The sequence below is a fragment of the Platalea leucorodia genome, assembly GCF_965183815.1.
Source record: "Platalea leucorodia genome assembly, chromosome: 5".
Classification (NCBI taxonomy): domain Eukaryota; kingdom Metazoa; phylum Chordata; class Aves; order Pelecaniformes; family Threskiornithidae; genus Platalea; species Platalea leucorodia.
Window position 1 is genome coordinate 73,174,107 of NC_138827.1, and position 20,776 is coordinate 73,194,882.

A 20,776-nucleotide genomic window follows, 5' to 3' on the forward strand; every position below is an offset into this window, starting at 1 on the left:
CAAATTACAGGAAAAAATACGAATTTTTAATTTTTAAAGAAAAACAAAGTTACTAAAAATATATTTTTTACCGTACCTCCTTTTATTTTTTTTTTTCCAGAAAGCTGATCTTACCAGGTTATAAAGAAAATTATTTCTTCAGCCACACGCCTTTGTATTTTATTTTTATTTAAAATAAAAAGTCACATAAATGATAAAAAATTTGGTTTTGGCCATTTGGCTCCCTCCCCCAAATTGACACTTTATAAAAACCTTCTGTACTTCTTTTCCCCCTCCCTCTCTCCCTCTCTACTACCTTCAAGATGGTAGGAAAGTTGTTGTTTTGGAGGGCAGAGGAGCCGCTCTCTGATGTTATGTCCTTTCAGTGCCTGTAGTGGTGCTGTAGGAGGCTGCTGGCTCTCTTCTTGAGCAGCCCCAGCAGCCCTGCCTTCTTTGCTGGAGAATATATTCAGGGATTCCCCTTAATAATCACCTACCCTCTGAGCACTTTGTAGTTTTAAAATAATAAAGAGCCCCCAAAGCTTCCTCCCCACAAAAAGCAGGATCTTCTAAGAGCCAGGGGGGCAGCAGCTCCACAGCACAGAGCCCGAGCCCATTCCCAGTCCCTCTGCTGGGGAGGAAACTCTGATCTGTCAGCCCAACAGAGGGAAAGGGGGGAGAGGAGAGAGAGGAGAAAAAAAAAGCAGCTGGAAAGGTAAGCCAGGCCCGGCCTGCATCCCCGGGCTCGCGTAGCGCGGCAGGCGGTGCGAAGGGTGCAGGGCGGGCGGGGAGGCGGGCTACGCGAGGCCGGGGATCGGCCGGGGCGGTGTAGGCCGCAGCGGGGGGTGAGGGGAGCGGGGGGGGTTTTTGAGGCTTTCGGGCGCCGAGACGAGCGCCGAAGGGGGGTGAGACGGTCGCCGGGGCCCAGCGGGAGGGTCGGGGCGCGGCGCCGCGGCGCCTTTGCCCGGGAGGTGAAGGGCAGCGGGGGGAACGGGGGCGGGGGGGCGCTAGGCCTCAGCGCGGCGCGGCCCGGCAGCTCCGTTCCCCGCCCCGCCGGGCCCCCCGCGCCGGGCCCCGGGCCCAAAGCGGGCCGAGCCCCGCCGCCGCCGGAGCTTGGCGGCTGGGGGGAGGCGGCGGGGGCGCCTCGGCCGGGGCCGCTCCCCCCCCCACCGCCCCCCCCGCGCGGGGCGGCGGGGCGAGGGGGGCCGCGGGACGGGGGGGCTGGGGGCGGCATTAATTTGCCGAAATGACTTTTAATGAGCGGTGGTGGCGGTGGCCGGGGGGGGGGGGGGGCGCCCCCTCCCCCAGCCCGGTCCGGGGCCGCCGCGGCGGAGGCGGTGCCGGTCCCGCGGGGCGTGCGGGGCCGCGCCGGCCGCGGCCTGGAAAGTTTCGCGGCGTTTTTAGGGTGCTTCCCCCCCTCGCCGCCGCCGCCCGCCCCGCGCCCGCGGCCGTGGGGACGGGGCCGGCGGGGCGGGGGCGCCCCGGGACGCGGCCGCGACCCCCCCCCGTCCGTCCCGTCCCCCCCTTCCCCCCCGCCGGTGTCCCTCCTCGACCGGGCCGGCGGCGGGCTGAGTCGCCTCACAACTTTTTGGGAGGGGGTGGGGGGACGGTTTTGGGGGTGTGGGGAGGCCGTCAGAGTGCCCCCCCATCCCCCGTAAGCTGCCAGCAAATGGGGGCCCCGGACCGGCCCCCGAAGATGGGAGCAAGGGACAGGAGCGAGGGGCTGCCTCGGCCTCGCCTTCGCGCCCCGCCATGTGCCGGGGCTGGCAGCCACCTCAGCCCCACCGGGGCCTGGGCTGGGGTCCCTCAGCCACCCCCGCTGTCCCAGGACTGGTTGGCATCAGTGGGACAGGGGCAACAGCCCGCAGCCGGGGGAAGGGATCGCCTCAGCGGCCCTTACACAGCAAGGGCCGTCCGCGGACTTGTGCCCTGGCCCCCTCTCATGTCCCCGCTGGGGGACCCTAGCTGTCCCCGCGGGCCGGGGTTCTGCCGGGGTGGGGGGTCCCTGTGAGGTGCCGCTGCTCCCCAGGACTGAAAATGAAAGGATCCTTTTTTTCAGGAAAAAGAACGCCTGGTAGTTGTGAAGCGAGTCCACTGGAAAACCCACCAACGTGCTTCACCCTGCACAGGTGAAATAGCTCTGGTTTCTAATGCGGGAGGTTCTAGTTTTGGTCAAGTGTTCCTTAATGTGTCTTTTAGCTCAAAATGCTAATGGCTTTGTACAGGTAACCTCAAATGAATTTTGGAAATGACAGTAATGCTTACCTTAAAGCCTTATATTATACCATCTGATTAAAATATGAAGGTCTATAGTTAGTTCTAACTTTGTTACTTAACAACATACGACGAAGGTTTATTTTAAGGCTGTTCCCAATTTTTGAGGATTGGTAGACGTAAAAAGAAAACTGGCAAATTTAGGGCAACGCATCATTCTCCTGTAGTCGAGTACCCTCTCCTGTGGGCACCCCTGTGCTGGCAGTGTTTCACGCTAAGGCCGTACCCACCAGGTACCGCTGCTGATTGATGAACCGGAGCGCTTGTGTTTTGTATGAAGCTGTCACTTACAACCTGGTGACATTTTCGCAGCCATCTTCAGCCTTTTATGTGATTTGTTTGTAACACATATATACATCAGACAAGCTGTATTAATTGTAAAGCTAAATTATCTACAGAAAGCAACCCAAAATTTACTTAGTGGGAGTTATCTCGATGTTTCAATGTTTTTATGCTGAGTGAATGAATTTGTACGTAAGGCCTGGTCCTACAGAGTTGCACGTACCATGTTCTCACAGTATGGTAAATCCTCAGGAGGTACAAATTTATTGTAATACCATATTGAAACTTTGATAGGTTATAACTGCTAAAAGGCTGCTCTGTGAGGAGCTCTACTGCTTTATTTTATTTATTGAGTATTCCCAGTGAAGCAAGAATGATATTCCTGTATTGTGTGAAAATAAGCTTGTTTGTCTTTGCAGCACTGGGACTGAAAATAAGACTAAGGTATTTTGTTTAACCTCATATGCAAGAGCAGGTTATCCGTTATTTGAATAAATAAAAGGCTTGGACTTGCAGCCTTTTTTTCGTTCAAGTACAGGTGCAGGGTATGCTATGGTATGTTTAGTCTCTGCTTTCTCTCAGGATCATGGTTTTGATATTTTAGATAACGTTTTAAAGTGCATTTCTGCGATGTTGCAGTGGCCTAAATGTTCCATTTGTTGCTGCATCTGAAGGCCGCCTTTCTGCAGCCTCACTCACCCTGGCAAAACTTGGGCCTGTTTATAGCCACACTGAAATAAGTGTGCTTCTGTGCAAGCACGAGAATCTGCCTGTGAGGATGTGATTGCAGGACTGGGGCCTGAGACCTTCTGCTCAAATAGAGAAATCCCTGTTCAAAAGACTTCCAAAGATACGGAGCCTGTCTTGAACCTTAGGTCAGGAATAGCCATGTTTAGGAAATTATTTTATTGAAATCTATAGGAATGTGCTCTATAGCAACAGTTACAAATCTTCCTACTTAACATCTTTTCTCTCTAGAAGTCCTTTGAAGTTTCTCAAATTCCTGGAGTCTTAAATGTTTGTTGTTTTTTAGGCTTTGGACTGCCTTTGTCATATTTTCTTTATGGTACTATTTATCAGAGGAGTGAATCAGCTGATATTAAAATTTCTGCTTAAGTTCATTTTGTGTAGGAAAACAAAAAGAAGAACCTGTTCAGTTTTGGAACAAAAAGAATTATTTTCTCTCCTCTTAGTTATGTTTTCTGCTGTTGATTGAAAGTTTTTACAAGTCTGTAAGTTCTCTAGCCATTATTATTACTAGGAATAATACTTAAATTTAATTCTGTATTTATTGCATTATATTCTGAAGCATAATCTATATTACCAGTATTGCCTAAAATATGCTATTGGACATCCTTATGTAATGTAAACTGCCTTTTTGCAGAGTTGAAGCAATAAGCTTTCTGAAAAGGCAGAATAAGGACGATTTTGCTTATTGTATCTTCCTAGGTAGATTTTAACATATGAAAAAAAGTAGTCCAAAATATGATTCCAGGTGGTAACTGAAAATGTCTAGTAAGATCTTAACATGTTACGTGCCTTGATCTGTCAGGATACTTGCATGTGTGTGCAGTACCTTGACTTGTGCGGGGCTCTTCAGAGGTCATCTTGAGTAAGGGTTGTGCTCTAGTTAATAAAAGTGTTCCCTACAGGAACTCTTGTAGTTGACCTTGGTTGCTTCCCAGTGTTTTCTGCCTCAATTTGGATGCTTTTACCAACAAAAAGTCTCTTGTTTCCGGAATGACAGCAGGCTTGGTTTGGTAGCTGAGCGTGGTAGAGAATTGAGCTGTTAAATGACCAGAACTAAGCCAAAGTTATGGTTAGATCACAGAATGGGGACAGAAGTTACAACTTTGTGGTGTTGATGTTGACCACAATTAGATGTGGTGCAGCTTCTCTTGATAGAACAGAGCACTTCACAGAGAGGTACTAGTTGCCTAAAGTCTCTTAGTCTGAAATAGAAAAAAGAAATGTCTTTGCTTTCTCTCTAATAATATAGATTTTACTAATACTGACTGAAAGTTTTTACTGTAAGGTAGCTTTAAATGCGTGTGTCTCTGCAATGATTTTTATGGTCTCTGTTCATCTCTGAGTGGATGAAATTCCGTGTTGCCCTTACATCTTAAAATCTATGTATTTACTGTTAATCTCAGTGAAAGGGACAGACAGTGTTAGCGCAGGGAATTGTTCTTTTTCGGTCAAGTTGAGGAATCGACAAACCTACTATTTATGCTATTTGTGTCTGTGGAAAAGCTGAGGTTTTTGGAGATCCATGTTCCGCTTCTGGCCCCAAGCTGATGGTTTTGGAAGCATATGTAGATGATTGTACCTTGTCTGTGAGATGTCATGAACACACCAAGCAATTTAACATGAAACCTGCGCTAGTATTAGCAAGTGCAAAACAACACAGTTAAGACCTCTTTAATCGTGGCTTTTGTTTGGATGCAATGTGTGAAGCTCTGAGCTCAGTCCTCTTAATTATACATCTTTTAACCACCAGCATATAATTGCCTTGCAATTTACAATGCATTTGGGGATTCCATTGCCTAAAAGGGTCTTACATACCTTGAATGTCAAGTTCTGAGCATACGTTTAAGAATGTATCCAATCCACATGATTTAAAATAGTCTAATATTTTCAGCACGGTGTTTTCTCAAAATTACCGATTGAGTTTTGGGGCTATAATGCTTTGGGCTTTCTAATAGTGACTAGGCCATTAACTTCTCTGTAGACTACAGATGATGATGTCAGGTACCAAATTTCTGTATGACATAATGCTGATACTCGGTATGGTCTAGCAAAGATTCCCCGCCAAAGTTTGCTGCTACACTGTTTCCCAGCCTCTCTGAAGGACTGTTCAACTGTTTTGGGAGAGGGTATGTGGAGTGCAGAGCTACAGCTTTGTTGTCTTGGAGCTGATGTGCGCTGCAAGGGAACTGATTATGCCTGCTTGCCAATACTAAAAGCAGCTGGGAGCTGGCTTCTTCCTATGCCTGACGGCAGGTACTGATGGTTGCGCAGGTGCGTACCTGTGTGTATTTAATTCTTTCATTTCTCTTTTTACAATCACTTAGAAGCCACCTTCTGTTGTCTTACGGACCACCAGTGGCTGCACTCAGCAGGACAAGTAGCTCTGCTCTAAACGATGATGTTGCAGAGTGTGGCTTTGCTCTGTGTCCCGCCTGTCCTTCCTATAAAGCCTTGCTGGGTTGCTAAGTTTGTTGCTCTTCAGATGTCCAGATAGGGCTTTTGCCAGAGGGAGGAGATTTTCTTCCAGTCAGCTTCTCGGGAATAAAAAAATGGGAGAAGAGGAGAAATGAATGTATTATCAAATGTTAGTGGTAACCTCATAAGAACCTAAGAAATACCCTGCTGGTCAGATCAGGGGTCGATCCAACCTAGTGTTCTGTCTTGGGCAGTAGGAATAAGTGATGCTGTTTAGGAAGAGCATGAAAACCCAGCTACTTTTTAGTGTTTTCTCCTCTTACTCCTCCAATGTCCATATTTGTTAAACTAGGCATGCCAGGAGGTACATCACTTATTTCCCCATTGTCTATGAACTTTTCTATTATCTTTTTGAACCTACTTTTCTATTATCTTTTTGAACCTGATGATACTGTCTGCTTCCATAGCCTCCTGTGACAGCAAGTTCCAGCAGCTCACTACCTGTGAGTAGTAAAAATGAAGAAGTACTTCTTTATTGTGTTCTGAGTCAATCTCTTACTAGCTTCATCAAGTACCCCTAGTGCTAATATCATGTGATATGGTATATGACCATTTTATATTCACCTTATCCCCAACATGATTTTTTTTAAACCTCAGTCATGTCTTACATCATTTGGCAATGGCACACAAAATCTTTTATTTAGAAGGAGTTTTTTAAGGAAAATGTGGGTTCCTCGAGAAGCAGCCTCTGGTTTCTCATTTATGGGTTGTGGCTAAAGCCAGTTTGAGCATATGCAGGCATGAATTATGTTTCTGTTGAACGTTTTTACAACTTCAACGTAGAGTATAAATGCAAAACCCAAAACAGCTTCCAGAAAGTTTTGTACCCTGATATTTTCTCAGTGAAGTACAGCTGCTTAAGCATTTGATTTTTCCAGGGGAAGTCCATGTTTCCGTCATCTCTTACTGAATCCTGTGGGACAAAAATAATTTCTCCCCCACCCACTATTTAGCTAAGCGTAGTTTCAGTTCTCTTCAGTTAAGGGACATGTGCCTATTCCATGCTTGTGCTACTTTCTGTGTAGCAGCAAAAAGCTCTGTTAAGAACTCCCGTATATTTTGTTCAAAATAAAATACTGCATCAGATTAAATCAGAATCAATAGGTTTAAAAGTCTTTGTTATTTTATATATATATATGTGTGTGTGTGTGTGTGTGTGCGCGCGTATATATAGTATGCTATGGAATTAAAAAGAAAAATCTCTTTTTAGATTAAGTACAACTTCAGTCTCTGATCCTGGCAGTGTATCGACATAGTGCCACTGTCTTTTGGGGAGTCTGTGTAGGAATCTACCGGTAGAGATATAATTGCAAGTTTGAGAGCGTTGCTGTAGGGGTTTCTTTTATATAACATTGGCTGCTAGGTATATTAGCTTTCTTTTTGATCGTTACACTGTAGTTGCACTAATTGACCCCTATCAGGATTTTTAACATGGTTATATTTGCATGAGCTTCTCTTAGTGTATATATAGACCCAAAAATTCATGTTCAAGCTCATTGGTTTCCCTGAGGATTATTGTCAGTATTTTTGCTTAAATGTTTCATATGGCATTGTACTTGTGCCCAGTATCTTTCAGACAAGTAAGAAGTAAAATACTACGCATGCCTTGACACAGTCAAGTTAAATGCAAAAATAAGACTTAATTATGAGTTAAATCCAAAAATAAGACTGGGGGCACAAGAATAAATCCAGGATTATAGTGGCTGGGAACTGCAGAGCAGTTTCTTTACAGAAGCTTAACGGAGGCACACCAGGTATGCGTTTCTTGCTGTTTACTTTGGAACCATTCTGAGGAACTCTTTTTCTTTGGTCTGTTCCTTGATAACCTTCAGAAAAGAAATGTTGCTCGGTTGTGCAAGAGAGAAGGTCATTGATCCATCAAAAACACTGCAAAGCATCATAGTAGTAGCTTAAAAGAAGGTGGTAAATGAAACAGAAAGAAATAGAGAGCAGCATGTGAGTCACCCAACTGCAAGATGCAGTTGTTCTTGCAAGTCTTTCATCCTGTCCAGTATGCCACTAAATATGAGCTTTGGTTCACTATCCAGAGACACAAACTCCAGAGCAAAAGGCTTTTTGTCAGCTTCGTTCTGTGTATGAGGTGCAATTAGTTAAGACTCATTTGATTACTTTTTCTGCCGTAGTAATGGAAGAGGCTGTCTCTCAAACACATGGGACCCAAACCCAGGTCACAACTCCCATATTGGGCATGTCACCATGGGATTTATTTTTTTCTTTCACATTGTTGCTGGATAATACTGAAGTGTATGTCAGTATCTGCCTTAACAAAGGTGTCTGAAAGGGTTATTTGGTTCTCAGCACGCTAAAGAAGAGAGAGTTCCCTCTTCCCATTCTGTGTTTTTGAAGGTCACAGCCAACAATGAACTTTTTTGTTCTTAGGACTGATGTGTTGTGAAGGGTCATAATCCAATGATTAGTTTCAAATATATATAGTACGTGCTCTGTACTTTCATGTGCTTCCATGCATTGAGAGAAATTGGGAAAGGTGATTGGGACTGGATTAGACGTCCGTGCTTGCATTGTGGCTATCCGGTATAAACAAAGTGCGAGGCCCCTGCCCCTGGGTGTGTGTGCTTGCATGTGTGCGTGGAAAGGGAACTATGTGTATAAAGAGGAAATATGAAACGATCCTCATTATTGTCAAATGATTAATCAGGTCGCTTAAACTTGCGCTAGTTACATTTTGTAGCGCATGTCTCCATTCTGTATGCTGCATACGCTGCATGTGTGCATATACAACCGTTTAAAGAATTTTAAGTGTGTTTTTAAATTTTTAGTAGTCTTCTGTCCTTCTGCTTCTACAGCTACATATGTGCTAATGAAAGGCCTGGTTTATGCAGTTTACTGTCAGAGGTGTGATAGGGTGTTTTCTTTTTCCCTAGTGACTTAAAGTTGCTTTTCTAGATCCCCCAATGCCATCGTGCTTGCCATTTTCTTAAGGTTCTTTTATACAGTGGGAAGTGAAGGCTTGTACCTTCACAAGAGGAAACTGCATCTTTCCTGCAAAGTGTGTGTAGGCTCCTTCCTTGCATTTCTTGCCATTTCGGGCCTTGGGAACAAGTAAGTTGATTGAGGTGGTAATCTGTACATTTGTCACATGCCTCTAATTTATTACATATTTCCTGAATATCACCTCTGTGTACATTTCTTTGCTTGGTGTATAACACATATGAAACTGAACTGAGTACTGAATATACCATGTTCAAAAGAGTTTATTCCAGTGCTTCAGGATGACCTTTCTGAATCAAAGCTGCCTTTTGCAGGCTAAGCTGGGTGTAGCAGAGTAGCTGCAGAATATGTGTACTGTTAATTTTATTTGAAGCTGCTTTTTTTTTTTTTTTTTAAAGTTGATTGCCTAAGACTCCATAGTGTTAGGAAATGAAAAAGTACCTTATGATTGCATGGATTTGTTATTTTGTTGCACTGTAGGAGTCTATTTTAGGGGGAAAAAAACCCAGCCTCTTGCTGAAATGAAGTTTCAGCCCTCTTGGCACTGATGGGAGTACTGCCTCTGACATTATTAATGCCTGCATTTACCTAAAATAAGTACAATAAGGTAGGAAAAGCTCTGAAGAACCATGATGACCTCAGGAAGGACTGCATATTGATGCTTGCAGAAGCTGTGGGCACCTACAAGATCTGAAGACTGTTTGTCAGGTGTGGTAAAGAAAGCTTTTTTTTTTTTTTTTTTTTTTTTAAAAAAAAAAAGCTTTCTTGCACTGCCTGATGAAATTAAAATTTTGCAGAGCAAGAGTAGTCGCCAGCATTTTTGTAAGCAAAGATACTTGAAGTAAAACCTCTGCAATCAAATGAGTTAATCATCATTCAACTTGATTCCCAAAAGCAAGTGGTCTAATCTGATGCTTAACCTTTTTCAACTTGTAGCTCCTAATCACTTTCTGGTAGATGAGTGGAGTTTTGTTTAACAGGTTTAAGTGTGGTGGCAGTAGAATTTTTTTTCCCCTAATAATTTCCTTTCACAATTTCCAAAGATCTGTGACTACTGATTGAAAACTATTGTGCTAGTGGATTTGGCTTATTGGATGCTAGCTGAACCACAGGTTTTGTGGCTACATCTGGCCACTTACTTATTAAGCAGTAATAATATCTATTTTATTCTGACTGACTTTGACCTTTTTGATATTTTCCTTAGACAATCTGCTTCATCTTGATTCATCATCATTCCAGGATAGTGGTATCCTTGGGGCTCTCTCTTAACATTGATATGGTACAGAAGATTTAAAATCAGGTATTGTTTTGGGTCCCTCTTTCCTGCCAAAAGGAAACACACAATCTAGAATTGAATGCATTTTTTTTTCCTTATGTGATTTGTCTTAATATTTTGGTTCTTTCAGCTGATGTTCACAAGGAATAGAGTCACGTGATGTATGAAGGCAAACACATACACTTCTCTGAGGTTGACAATAAGCCCTTGTGCTCATATAGCCCCAAACTGTGCAAGCAGAGGCGACTTAACGGCTACGCCTTCTGTATCAGACACGTTCTGGAGGACAAGACTGCCCCCTTCAAGCAATGTGAATATGTGGCCAAGTATAACAGCCAACGCTGCACCAACCCCATCCCCAAATCTGAGGACCGTAGGTGAGTTCTGGTTACCTGTCTGCAACATGGGAAGTGGCTGGGACATAGGCGTGAGTTTTCTTTTAAGATGCTGCCTGATTTCAGGATGAGGGAGGAACTTGCCTGAGTGGATTGAATTCCAGGATGTTCCTTTGAGGGTTTTGTTTTAAGACGAGTAAACTTTATTTTGTTTTCTCTGGGAGTCAAGTACTCAGAAAGTGGGCAGTGACTTACTCCCAAGGAAGTTTTTGGGGAGAGTTCATTGCTTTTCTCAAATTCACTATAAACTGTGGATCAAACCTGCTACACAATACCTGCTGTTCTAATTAATTCGCTTTGTCACTCACAGTCCATGCTCTTAAAAAGGCGTGCTTGTTTGGCCTGCTGTGCCAAAAGCACACTTCCATCTACTTTTTCAGGATGAACAGTTGAAAATGCATACCTTCTGGGCTTAGGGAGCAGTGACACATAGGGACGAATCCAGAATTACAATTCAGTCTTTGTGATTTGGTACTGATCTGTAGTGTTGTATTACTGGAATAAAATAAGTATTACTTGATAACAGATGAGCCAGCTGGGAAAGTGCTGTCCAGTCCCTTTCTTCTTTGTTTCCCCCTTTCCACTCCCCCTCCCTGCCCAAATGAAGATGCCCAAGGTGCCCAGGTATTAAATGCCTTCCAAGAGATAGTGCTTGAAGTTGTTGGAGAGCTGGGAATTCAAAACAGATTTCCTGAATTGCAGCCCATACTGTAACCACAAGGACGTTCTTCCTTGCTCTTTAAGACTTCCCGAACACTAGTCTCATTAGTGTTGCTTGGGCTGAAGTAGCAGAATTTGTCTGATCTTGGCTGCCAGGTATATATGACTTTAATTTTTCAGAGTCATTATTGCAGGTTTTGCCAGTAACACAGTATTTAATTAATGTGTGTGTTAACTATCCGAGGCTTTTTCTGTTAGAAATGATTTTTTTAACCTAAAATATAAACAAAATATGCCAAAAAAGAATCAAACCACTATTCACTGACCTTTCACATTATTAGCTGCCATTCACTAACCTTTTGCATTATTAGCAGTGTTCCCACTGTGCCCTACAGATAACTTCCTTCTCAGCTCACAGCTCCCTCTCTTGTCTGAAACAACAGTTGGACTGTGCTCTAAATTAACTTGCACTTCACCTGCCATTTCAGTTGAGGAGACTGATGAAGTGAGAAAAAAACATGAATGTTTGTCAAAAGCTGTAGGGCAAATGCTCAAATGGCACAAGATGAATAACTTTAAGCTGTAATTTGACAGTCAGTGACTATTTCTTTGCTACTGTACAATTGAGGCTCTTTGGAAATAAGCTTATAGAAATGATCATGGAAATTATTAGCCCAAATGGTATGCTGTAATTTCAGATGCAAGAGCTGACTGAGCCAGAGTTGCTGTTTACCAGGGGTCATACTTAAAAACAATAGAAATAATAGTACTTAATGACACTTTTTTAGGTCTCATATGTTCCCATGGAATTTGAGATTTTTCTTTACACCTTGAATTGAGTTCACACTTTGTTCTTTTTGATTTTTCTCAAGTTAAAGTGAAGTGTGGTCATGACATCTGGTGTATGTTATATTAGAATAATTCAATTGCATGTCGAGTGTCACATTACAGTACTTGAAGAGGACAGCAGGTGTCTGAAGGAGAAAATAAACTTTTAATTTCAAATGAGAGGATGTGATAGTTTGAAAGAATATTTTAAAAGACTGCTTCTCAGGGCAGAGTTTAATTTTAACAATAAAATTTAATGAATGCTAGTGATAAGACTGTGCCTGCTCGAAACTTTTTTTTTTTTTTTTTTTTTTTGGCAGGCAAACCTGTATCTGTTTCTTAGGAGACTTTTTTCACACTCCGTTCGATATAAAGATGTTTGCTATGTCTGAGTTCTTCAGTCATAGCTTTTAATTTTCTGTGTACAAAATTACCGTCAGATGGTCATTTTGTCACAGTTTTAGACATGTAACTGTACATGATCAGAAGCAGGCTGTATGATGCTCTGACAGCTATCTCCTTATATACTTTTAAAGGTTATAAAAAATAAAATGCCTTAACAGGATGTGCACATTATATGCCAAAAGCTTCATAGTCTGTCCACAGATAATTAAAAAAAATTATCACTTGACCCCAGACAGATGAGATGCTACCAGCCACAAAGATGTTTAATATGCTGCTATATTATTAGATCTCTTATTAACCATTAACATTCTACAAATTAAATCTATTAATAGTGCATGACTTCATTGCCTTATTTGAAGTCTAGTTTCTCTATTCACGATCTTGTTTTTTTAAAGAATATACACGGGATGATACAGACATGGGTTCTGTATCTGTATTTCCTCTGAATACACGTCTCCTAGTTCTTTCTTATCCAAATACACACATAGATAATAAGGTTCAACTTAATTTTTAAGTACAGGGTTATCACAATTTAGCTGGGTTAAGCACCATTTTATCTCTAATTCTCCTCTTTCAAGAGAATCTTTAAATATTTTGTTAATATGCAAGGTGCTCTCTGGTTTATTTGGATCTTCCTTTAAATAAGTGACAGAACTTGATACAAGTCTGGGATGTACTGGGAAGCAGAATGCAGTTGTAGGTGGAAAACCTTGCTGTCTGGATTCTTGCCCTCCCAGTGATGTGGGAAACTGTCCAGCTGAAGCCTTCAGAGCCCGTCACCTTTTGTGTGCTTTATGTTACAACAGTTTTAATGGATATCAACCCACCGCTTTTACTGTATGTGCTGACTGCATTCGACCTCACCTGCACAGAGTAAGTGCCTTTGGCACTGAGTAAGGAAGGGGGACGAAACTATATTAGATACTCAGTGTGATACTGCCAGCTGAGAATAACTCAGAGGCAGGTTATAGAAGTGACAAATTGTGCCACTAAGGCCAGTACATCAGAACTGGCTCTTGTAGGGCCAGCTTGACCCTAACGGGTTTCATGCTCAGAGCCATGTGAAAGGGACTGTGCTACTTGCACACTCTATTCCAGTCTTCCCAGTAATCTGTCTTCCATGAAGCAGGAACTACTAACACCTTCCCTGACATTACATCTGATCCAAAGAGTTTGTTGCCTTAACTCAGCTGGTTATAGACTGGTTCCAGCAGAGTCAGTTAATGCCTGCACCAGGCTCTGCAGCACTGTGTAAAGTCAGAACCACTTTGGGCCAGGGCCAACTAAAAAGCCATCCTGGAACATGAAGGATGGGGAAGTGGGTGTGTGTGCCCACCTGGCTCCGCATGGGACCAGCTAGAGCCTGGCAAGGCCAGGGTTGAGTTGGTGCTAATAAATTAAGCCTAGCCAAAACTACCTGCATGTAATGCTCTTGCCAGCTGCTTCTTGCTCCGTTTAGTCCATCGGGCAAGGTGTATTAGCCTTGGTTATGCTGGAAGACAGAGAGTTGACAGATGGAGCCTAAAGCACAGAGCCGAGTCAATGTGTACTGGAGTCTGCAAGTGCATGTGATCTATATTTTCATTATGTTGTAGCCTGATATCTATGGGTTTGTGTCTAGAGGTGATGCCTGTGTAAGATACTGTTGGCTTTCAGTGATGCAGTATGGTCAGTTGTAAGAGCCAAAACTTTGTTCTCTGCCATGTAAAAATGATTGTGTTAGAGTTAAAGGAACAAGCAAAACCCTTAATAGCCTAAAACTCAGAGAATGTTAGCAAGCTAATTACCTTTTCATAGGTTTATTCACATTTTCTGTTTTTTTGCTTTCTCTTTGTTTTTAACAATGAAAACAGACTAGCCAATTTTACCTCCTCACTCCTGCACAAGGTGGCAATATTTAAGTTCTGAACAGTAGAAAGGAAGCATTCACATTGAGCAAAACTCTCTTTTTATTGGAATAAGAGGGGAAAAAATTCCATTGTGTTTGTCTTGTCTGTTTAATGTTTTTTCTTCTGTCATACTGAAAGTGCTGTTCTAACTGATCTCATCAGTCTTGTTCAAACAAAATATTTAAAAAGCGCTTAATTTTACTTATGGAAATAGTGCTGTTGACTTTAAGGGAAGCTTTATTGAGCCCTCATTATATAATTTTATTTTTAGAAGTGCATCTCTCAGTATGAATTTACAGTATTCCAGTGTATTCTAACAGGGACTCCACGTGTTGCTGGCTTTCTGCTTGCCTCATTTAGATTTATTTATTACTTAGAACTTAATGTAATAATGAAATTACTTAGACAATAATAATTAGCAGTACTTTTCAGCCTTTTCTGATTTGTGAATCCTTAGGGGTGTGGATCCCTCGAGAAACTACATGCATGGAGATCATTAAGGAGCATTTATTAATTTGCTTTTTATTTTTTACCTTTTATGGACCCTTTAGAAGCAGTTCACACATTGCTTCTTTAGGGGTGGAACAGCAAGTTGTAAGTCACTAAACTGAAGCGTTAAACCTTTTTGGGGATTTTGGTTGGGTTTTTCTGTTATTTTTTCTCCATGAAGACCAGGAATAATTTCATTTTAACCTATTTGTTCAACAAAACTACTTTTGTCAGATTCATACTGATCGGATTTTATACCTTCATGGTACATTTCCTTATCTTGGCCTTATTCATATCCATGGATATTCATATTCATCCATATCCATATTCATGGATATTCATATTCATGGATATGTCCTTAGCTTGTTCATTAGTACCTTGATGTAGACATGACTTTTTCCTCATATCTTTGTTTTCATCTATAAGCTGCAGGTTATAGATGGGGTCCTGCAAGGGCAGAAGTCTGATTGCTGGTGGCATTCTACAGAGGCAGGAGGGCCTGCCTGCCCGTGTGAAACAGGAAAAGGATCAGGTCACGGATCCTACATTTCTACCACCTGCTTGATCAGACAAAAATTAACTGTTTACTTCTTAGTATGTTATCTGTGGCCATAAATTGTAAATCTTCTCCTTTTAATTTTCATGACAAACTTTCGAAGACCTTTTTTCCTTTTTTTTTTTTTTTTAATAACATGACTTTAAAAGCTTTTTTATATTAGAAGAGCTTAAAGTCTATGTTTGTGGATTGTATGTGTACATATTCCTGGCATTGTGTAAACATTTTCTAGCAGCAGAGAATTTCTTTTAAACTAGATTTTTGTTTGAAGAACATGCAGCTAATCCTCTGGCTACAAAATTCATCATGTTAAACTACTAAAGCAGAACTTGAATATTTATGCTACTTGTTCATTAAGTGCAAATAGTGACCCTTCTCAGCAGGTATCTCTAGTGAGATTGTCCGTATAAGAAACTGCTTCCTACTACAGTGGAATTCATAACAATAATGTGTGTGTTGGTGAAAATGTTAACTACTTCCAGTGAAAGAACAGCCGAATGAAAGGAAGTAGTTTTCAATGTATTTTTTCTTGGGAGCTTTTGAAATGATCAGAGTTAATGGCTTGAGTTCTTACTGTTTTATGTGTCAGTCTGTTTTGTTTGCTTTGTTTTGTTACTATTTACCCTATTAGAAAGTAAATATTTTGAATGGTTGTGTGTGAATATCCTATGAATAATGACTGAAGACTTTTATATCTTAAGATTACAAATTGTCACTTGTATAAGTTTTTGTTTTCTGTTACAGTTTGGGAACACCACAGTTACCTGTTGTATTAGAAGCAGTTGTGTACACTTCTTATAAAACCTCTTGTGTTTCAATCTAAATTTGCTTGAGATGGGTGTGTGTGGATTTCCCTTTAGGGATATCTGTTTTCTTCAGGTTTTACTTACAAGAGTTGAGTTAATACCTGACTGCTTTTACTTTTCAAAGGTACTGCAACAGCCATCTGCAGGTACTTGGCTTTATACCGAAAAAGGAGAGGAAGAAAAAGAATGATCCCATAGAGGAGGTAAAGGTCAGGCATCAGATGGATGCTATGGCCTTCAGTCTGACAGTGCCCACCCTGGCCTTGAAGATGCCCAATGGACTGGATGGGATGTCCCTCTCCCCTCCAGGGGCTAGGCTTCCTCTCCACTACCTGGAGGCAGAATTAGAAGACCCCTTTGCTTTCAACGAGGAGGATGATGACCTAAAGAAAGGGGCAACAGTGAGGAAAAAGTTGCAGAGCAAGTTGGCTCAAAACCGGCAGCGCCAGAGAGAGACAGAGATTTTAAAAGTTCGCCAAGAGCACTTTAGCCCCCTTCCTGCACCTTTGCAGCAGCAGCCTCTGCAGCAGCAGCACTCTCATCTGCCACCTTCATCAGCTTCGTTAAAGCCGACAGGGCTACCGCAGGGTGTAGTCTGCAAGTCACCTCAACCTCCGAACACCAGCCTACCAATGCAGGGAGTGGCACCCACCACACACACTATAGCACAAGCCCGGCAGTTGTCTAACAAGAGACCTCTGCCTCTCCTGCCACCCGCTAGGGCTCCTGTCACGGACCCTCCAAGGACTGATCGGGTCCTCATGAAAGCCACAGCCTTTTCTCCGCACTCGTCCTGCATGAGCCGGCTACAGAGACTGGTGAAACTGTGCACTCGAAAACAGCAGCTGGACACTGATCTGTTTCCACATTTAGGTGGGTAGATAATAGATGCACTGCCTGCTTATTTTTTTAGCCTGAAACCAAAAGACAGAAGGGCAATGTCTTCTTAGCCTTGTCCTGCATTTGTGTGTGGTCCTTATAAAATAACCCTGAACTAAGTAATTTCTTGATGTTTTCTTTAGCCCTGTTCTCTGTGAAGGGAATGCCTGGACCCATTGCGTATGGTTTATGGCATTTTGGTTGTTTTTTCTTCTTAATGTCCTGTTAATCATTTGAGAAATCAAACTGAGGTGTAGAAAGCATTGCTTGGATGATACAGACATTGTACAGAAGGTTTGCAACTTGAGTAGTAAAGGTGGCACAGCTGTACCTGCATGAGTAGACAAGGTTAGATTGAACGTTAAATATGTTACAAGTGCACATTATAAAATGAGTGCAAGGAGAAGTTTAGAGATTTGGCCCATCGTTCTGTGCAGATCCAAATTTCCAGTTGACTTGACTGGGAAAGTTGAAACATAAGAGAATTTTTCTAGACTAGGCCTGTTCTGGGCTCATACAGAATGTGGATGAACAAAAGCAAAAGATTACTGCAGGAGGGAAGCACCGTTATGGAAGGTAATTGGAGGGGTGGAGTCTTGTCCACATACCAGCGCAGGAATAGTCTCCTCCTTACTTATTATCTAGAAACCATAATAATCAATTGCTGCTTGTGAAAATGTAAGTAAATATAACCAACTTGCTGCTATGGCAGTAGTGGTCTATAAAGCTTTAAAAAGGCAACTGACTTTGTGGCTTATTTGTCTGATTATGAATACAGATCTAGGTACATCTAGCTGTCCTTGTTATCTCCCTCACCTTCCAAAGTTACCTTACTTTTCTGCTTCGTTTTAGATTGTACTTTTCTAATAAGTAAAATACTGATAGGGAAAAGGGAAACGGGAGTCAGATACTAGAGCAGGAATGCCATTTATGATGTTGGGGGAAAAAAAAAAAAAAAGACTTCAAATCTGGATGTTCTTCATATAGCATCTTATTTAATTGCAAACATCTGTAATTTTTGCTATTTCAATTAACCTTTTTTTAATTTGCTGTTAAGATCTGCCCTTTCGTGCTCATGGGATAGCTTGACTATTTGTTCAGAAGATAATTAGCATCCCATAGCACGTCTCCAAAGGACATTGTTCTTCAGAAAACCACTTTGATGGTCCTACATATAATGCACATCTTTTGAGGAATGGCAACTCCAGAGGCACTTCTGAGTGTCACAGACCCCAGTAGCTTAGAAAGTGACCTGCATTTGGAAAGACTGTAGAAAGATCACTTTCTGTGTTTAATGTTTTACATTCTCAAGTGGTGAAAAGAATACGTTTTCCTAAAAAAGAGGCATAGTAAAAAAACTGATTAGACCTATAAATGTACAGTTATGCAAATGCGTAACTGTATGTGTATGCAATTAGAATATTTTATATTTGGCAAAGTAACAGAATTCACATATTAATTATGTGAGACTGGAAAAATATATTTGTTATTTATTCGTAACATGCCTTAATATTAAAGACTAGTTATGCTGGTTCAGAGAATTTCAGGATTTCTTTTTTATGATAGAGTAGCACCAGAGATGACTGCACAGAATCTTTAAAAAGATGCAGCCAGTTTTATGTGTACCTACATTAGAGCCATGTAATTGAATATTAATATAACTGCAGTCTTCAGTGTGAGTATAGCTGAATCTGGATTAGATTTTATTCCTTCATTTCTACAGTCCCCATTAGAAGCAAAACAACACAACCACTGATTTTATTTTTAAACTTTGGGTAGATAATTTGTTACATTGTATCAGTTGTAGACCTCTTTATCCAATGATTAAGTTGTTTATTCATTCCTTTATGGAAGGGGGCGAGAGTAAAAAAACATTTAACTTGGAAGTATAATTCTGTCTTTTTATCAAATGTCTTAAGATCTCTTAGTTTAGTTCAAATGCATATCATAAAAATAGGGACGAAGAACAGAGTTTTCAGGATGCTGAAGTTCCTGAAAAATAACATTTCTGATATTTCTGGTTCATGTTAAAGCGTTGCTTCTAAATGATGAAGGCACTTTGACGATTGTATTCCAAGTGTGTGTGTATCTTCGACTCTGAAAGCAGGTGACCAAGTACTGATGCATTTCGCAAATTCAAAGCATCTGACTTCAGAATAGTCTCAGATATAGTTATTTAGTTTATTTTTAGCAAAAATAAAGTGCTCCTTAACTCTATCCCAACTGCTGCTTCATTTTCAAGGAGCACACAAGAAAGTGAAAAAATAATAATGCTGGCTTGTAAATGCAGCTACGGGATTTTATCCCACCTGCTGCAAGGAATTGGCAAGAATCCCACTGGAAGTGGGAGAGAGAAAGAAAAACTGCAAAAGATGAAGCTCCAGATAAAATGTTCCACCTGAGAATTTGTTGGATTCTGTTTCTGGCTGTCCTGTTCAACAGTTGTGTTTAGCTTGACTAACTGAGGCTGCTGGTGCATACAATAAGTTGATCCTACTGCATCATCATTAAGCGAAAGCATGCTGCTTAGTAAAAGTGCAGGAGTATTTGCATCTCTCTCTTTAGCTCTCTTTTCATGCTAATGTATGCATTTGGCAGGCAATTACAGAGACTGAGCAGAGGAGCATCCTGTGTAGCTGTGTATCTGTCTCTGTCCATGCTGCTCTGTCTTATGGTTTTCCTATTCTCCCTGTGTTTTGGCACAGAGCAGGGGTCAGAATATAAACAGAAATTAAAGTGGCCTATTTAGATCATATAGTATTAAAAACTGCCAGGCAGTCAGTTCTTCTGAAGGAACTTCTCTCTTACCTTGTCGCTAAAGATTCCATGTGCTTGGTATGAAAGCTTGTGATATTTTTCTGTGGGTAAGAAAGCTGGTGATTTTTCTTCCACTGCTTATGGATAAAGAAGCCAATAAGGATTTTAAAAGGAAAACTCAAATTTGACGGAATTCAGTGCACGCGATTTGCACACTGTAATGGAGCTGTTACTGTAAGTTTTCCTGTGTAATTGAGAATATTATATGATTTAATCAAACGTCATTATGCTTGCAACTATACTACACGTTCATCTTTTGCGCCGTAGGTTGCTCAGAGACTTATATGAGGTGATACACTTTTCATCCGGCTTTCTTATTTTCAATTCCCTTAGGGCTGGATTGGTCTGAAGACAGTGGAGAAGAGTTAGAGGATTCAGAGCAAACCTCCCCTTACCAGGTTGCGTGGTCTGTCCGAGAAACCCTCGGCTATGAGAGACATGAGTGAGTATGATTCTTTAGTATTCATGCTGGCCTTGATGGAATAAATCATGTAAATGTGAGCTTCACTTCAAGTGGAGTCAGTGGAACCTCAGCACTTGTTCGAGTGCTTTGCTGAAACAAAGGACTGTTTGAACTCGTTTGTTTGTAAGAGCTATGAAACAGCTTGTCGCCTTCTGTCCCAGTTTCCACCTAACTTAGAGACCTTTGTGCAGTCTGCTATCAGAAGGATGCATCAGGAAAGAATTCAAGCTTATTTGCCTAAATTTAATTGAGTTTAGTGGGATTTATTCATGAACTTGTGTGCCTTGCTGAGCAGAGGTATTAGAATTAGAACCAAATGAAAGGAGTTGCTATTGGTTTCTTGTCTTTCCTACTATTTGTGAATAACTTCGTTAGTAAACTTGCTACATTTTACTCATTAATCCGTATGGTAATTGTGCAGGATGTTGTTTTAATATGTTTTTTTTTAAAGGGCATGGCATTTCTTTTCATAATTAAATGTTGAATAAATCTCTGTCAAATAGTTGGGAGCATTGAAGGGAAGTGATGTGATTGAAGGGATAAGCAGAGCAGGTATTAGCTGCTGGTGCAGAAAGGCTTGTGG

At 41.5% G+C, this 20,776-nt stretch overlaps 1 protein-coding gene across 9 annotated transcripts in view; it reads left to right on the forward strand.

Annotated features, from left to right (window-relative positions):
• The first annotated feature begins 299 nt into the window (after nt 1-299).
• INO80D (INO80 complex subunit D) overlaps nt 300-20,776 on the forward strand; it is a 49,319-nt gene continuing 28,842 nt past the window's right edge. For 6 of the 9 annotated variants that reach the window (XM_082314346.1, XM_082314339.1, XM_082314343.1 and 3 more), the window contains exons 1-5: nt 1,558-2,108; nt 9,935-10,030; nt 10,137-10,383; nt 16,159-16,907; nt 20,064-20,172. In XM_082314346.1, coding sequence (XP_082170472.1) covers nt 10,166-10,383; nt 16,159-16,907; nt 20,064-20,172 — 1,076 coding nt within the window. In that variant the 5' untranslated portion in view covers nt 1,558-2,108; nt 9,935-10,030; nt 10,137-10,165. Of the gene's footprint in view, nt 695-1,557; nt 2,109-5,410; nt 5,557-9,934; nt 10,031-10,136; nt 10,384-16,158; nt 16,908-20,063; nt 20,173-20,776 lie in introns of those variants that run through there. The other 3 variants (XM_082314341.1, XM_082314340.1, XM_082314347.1) reach the window with 3 other exon arrangements.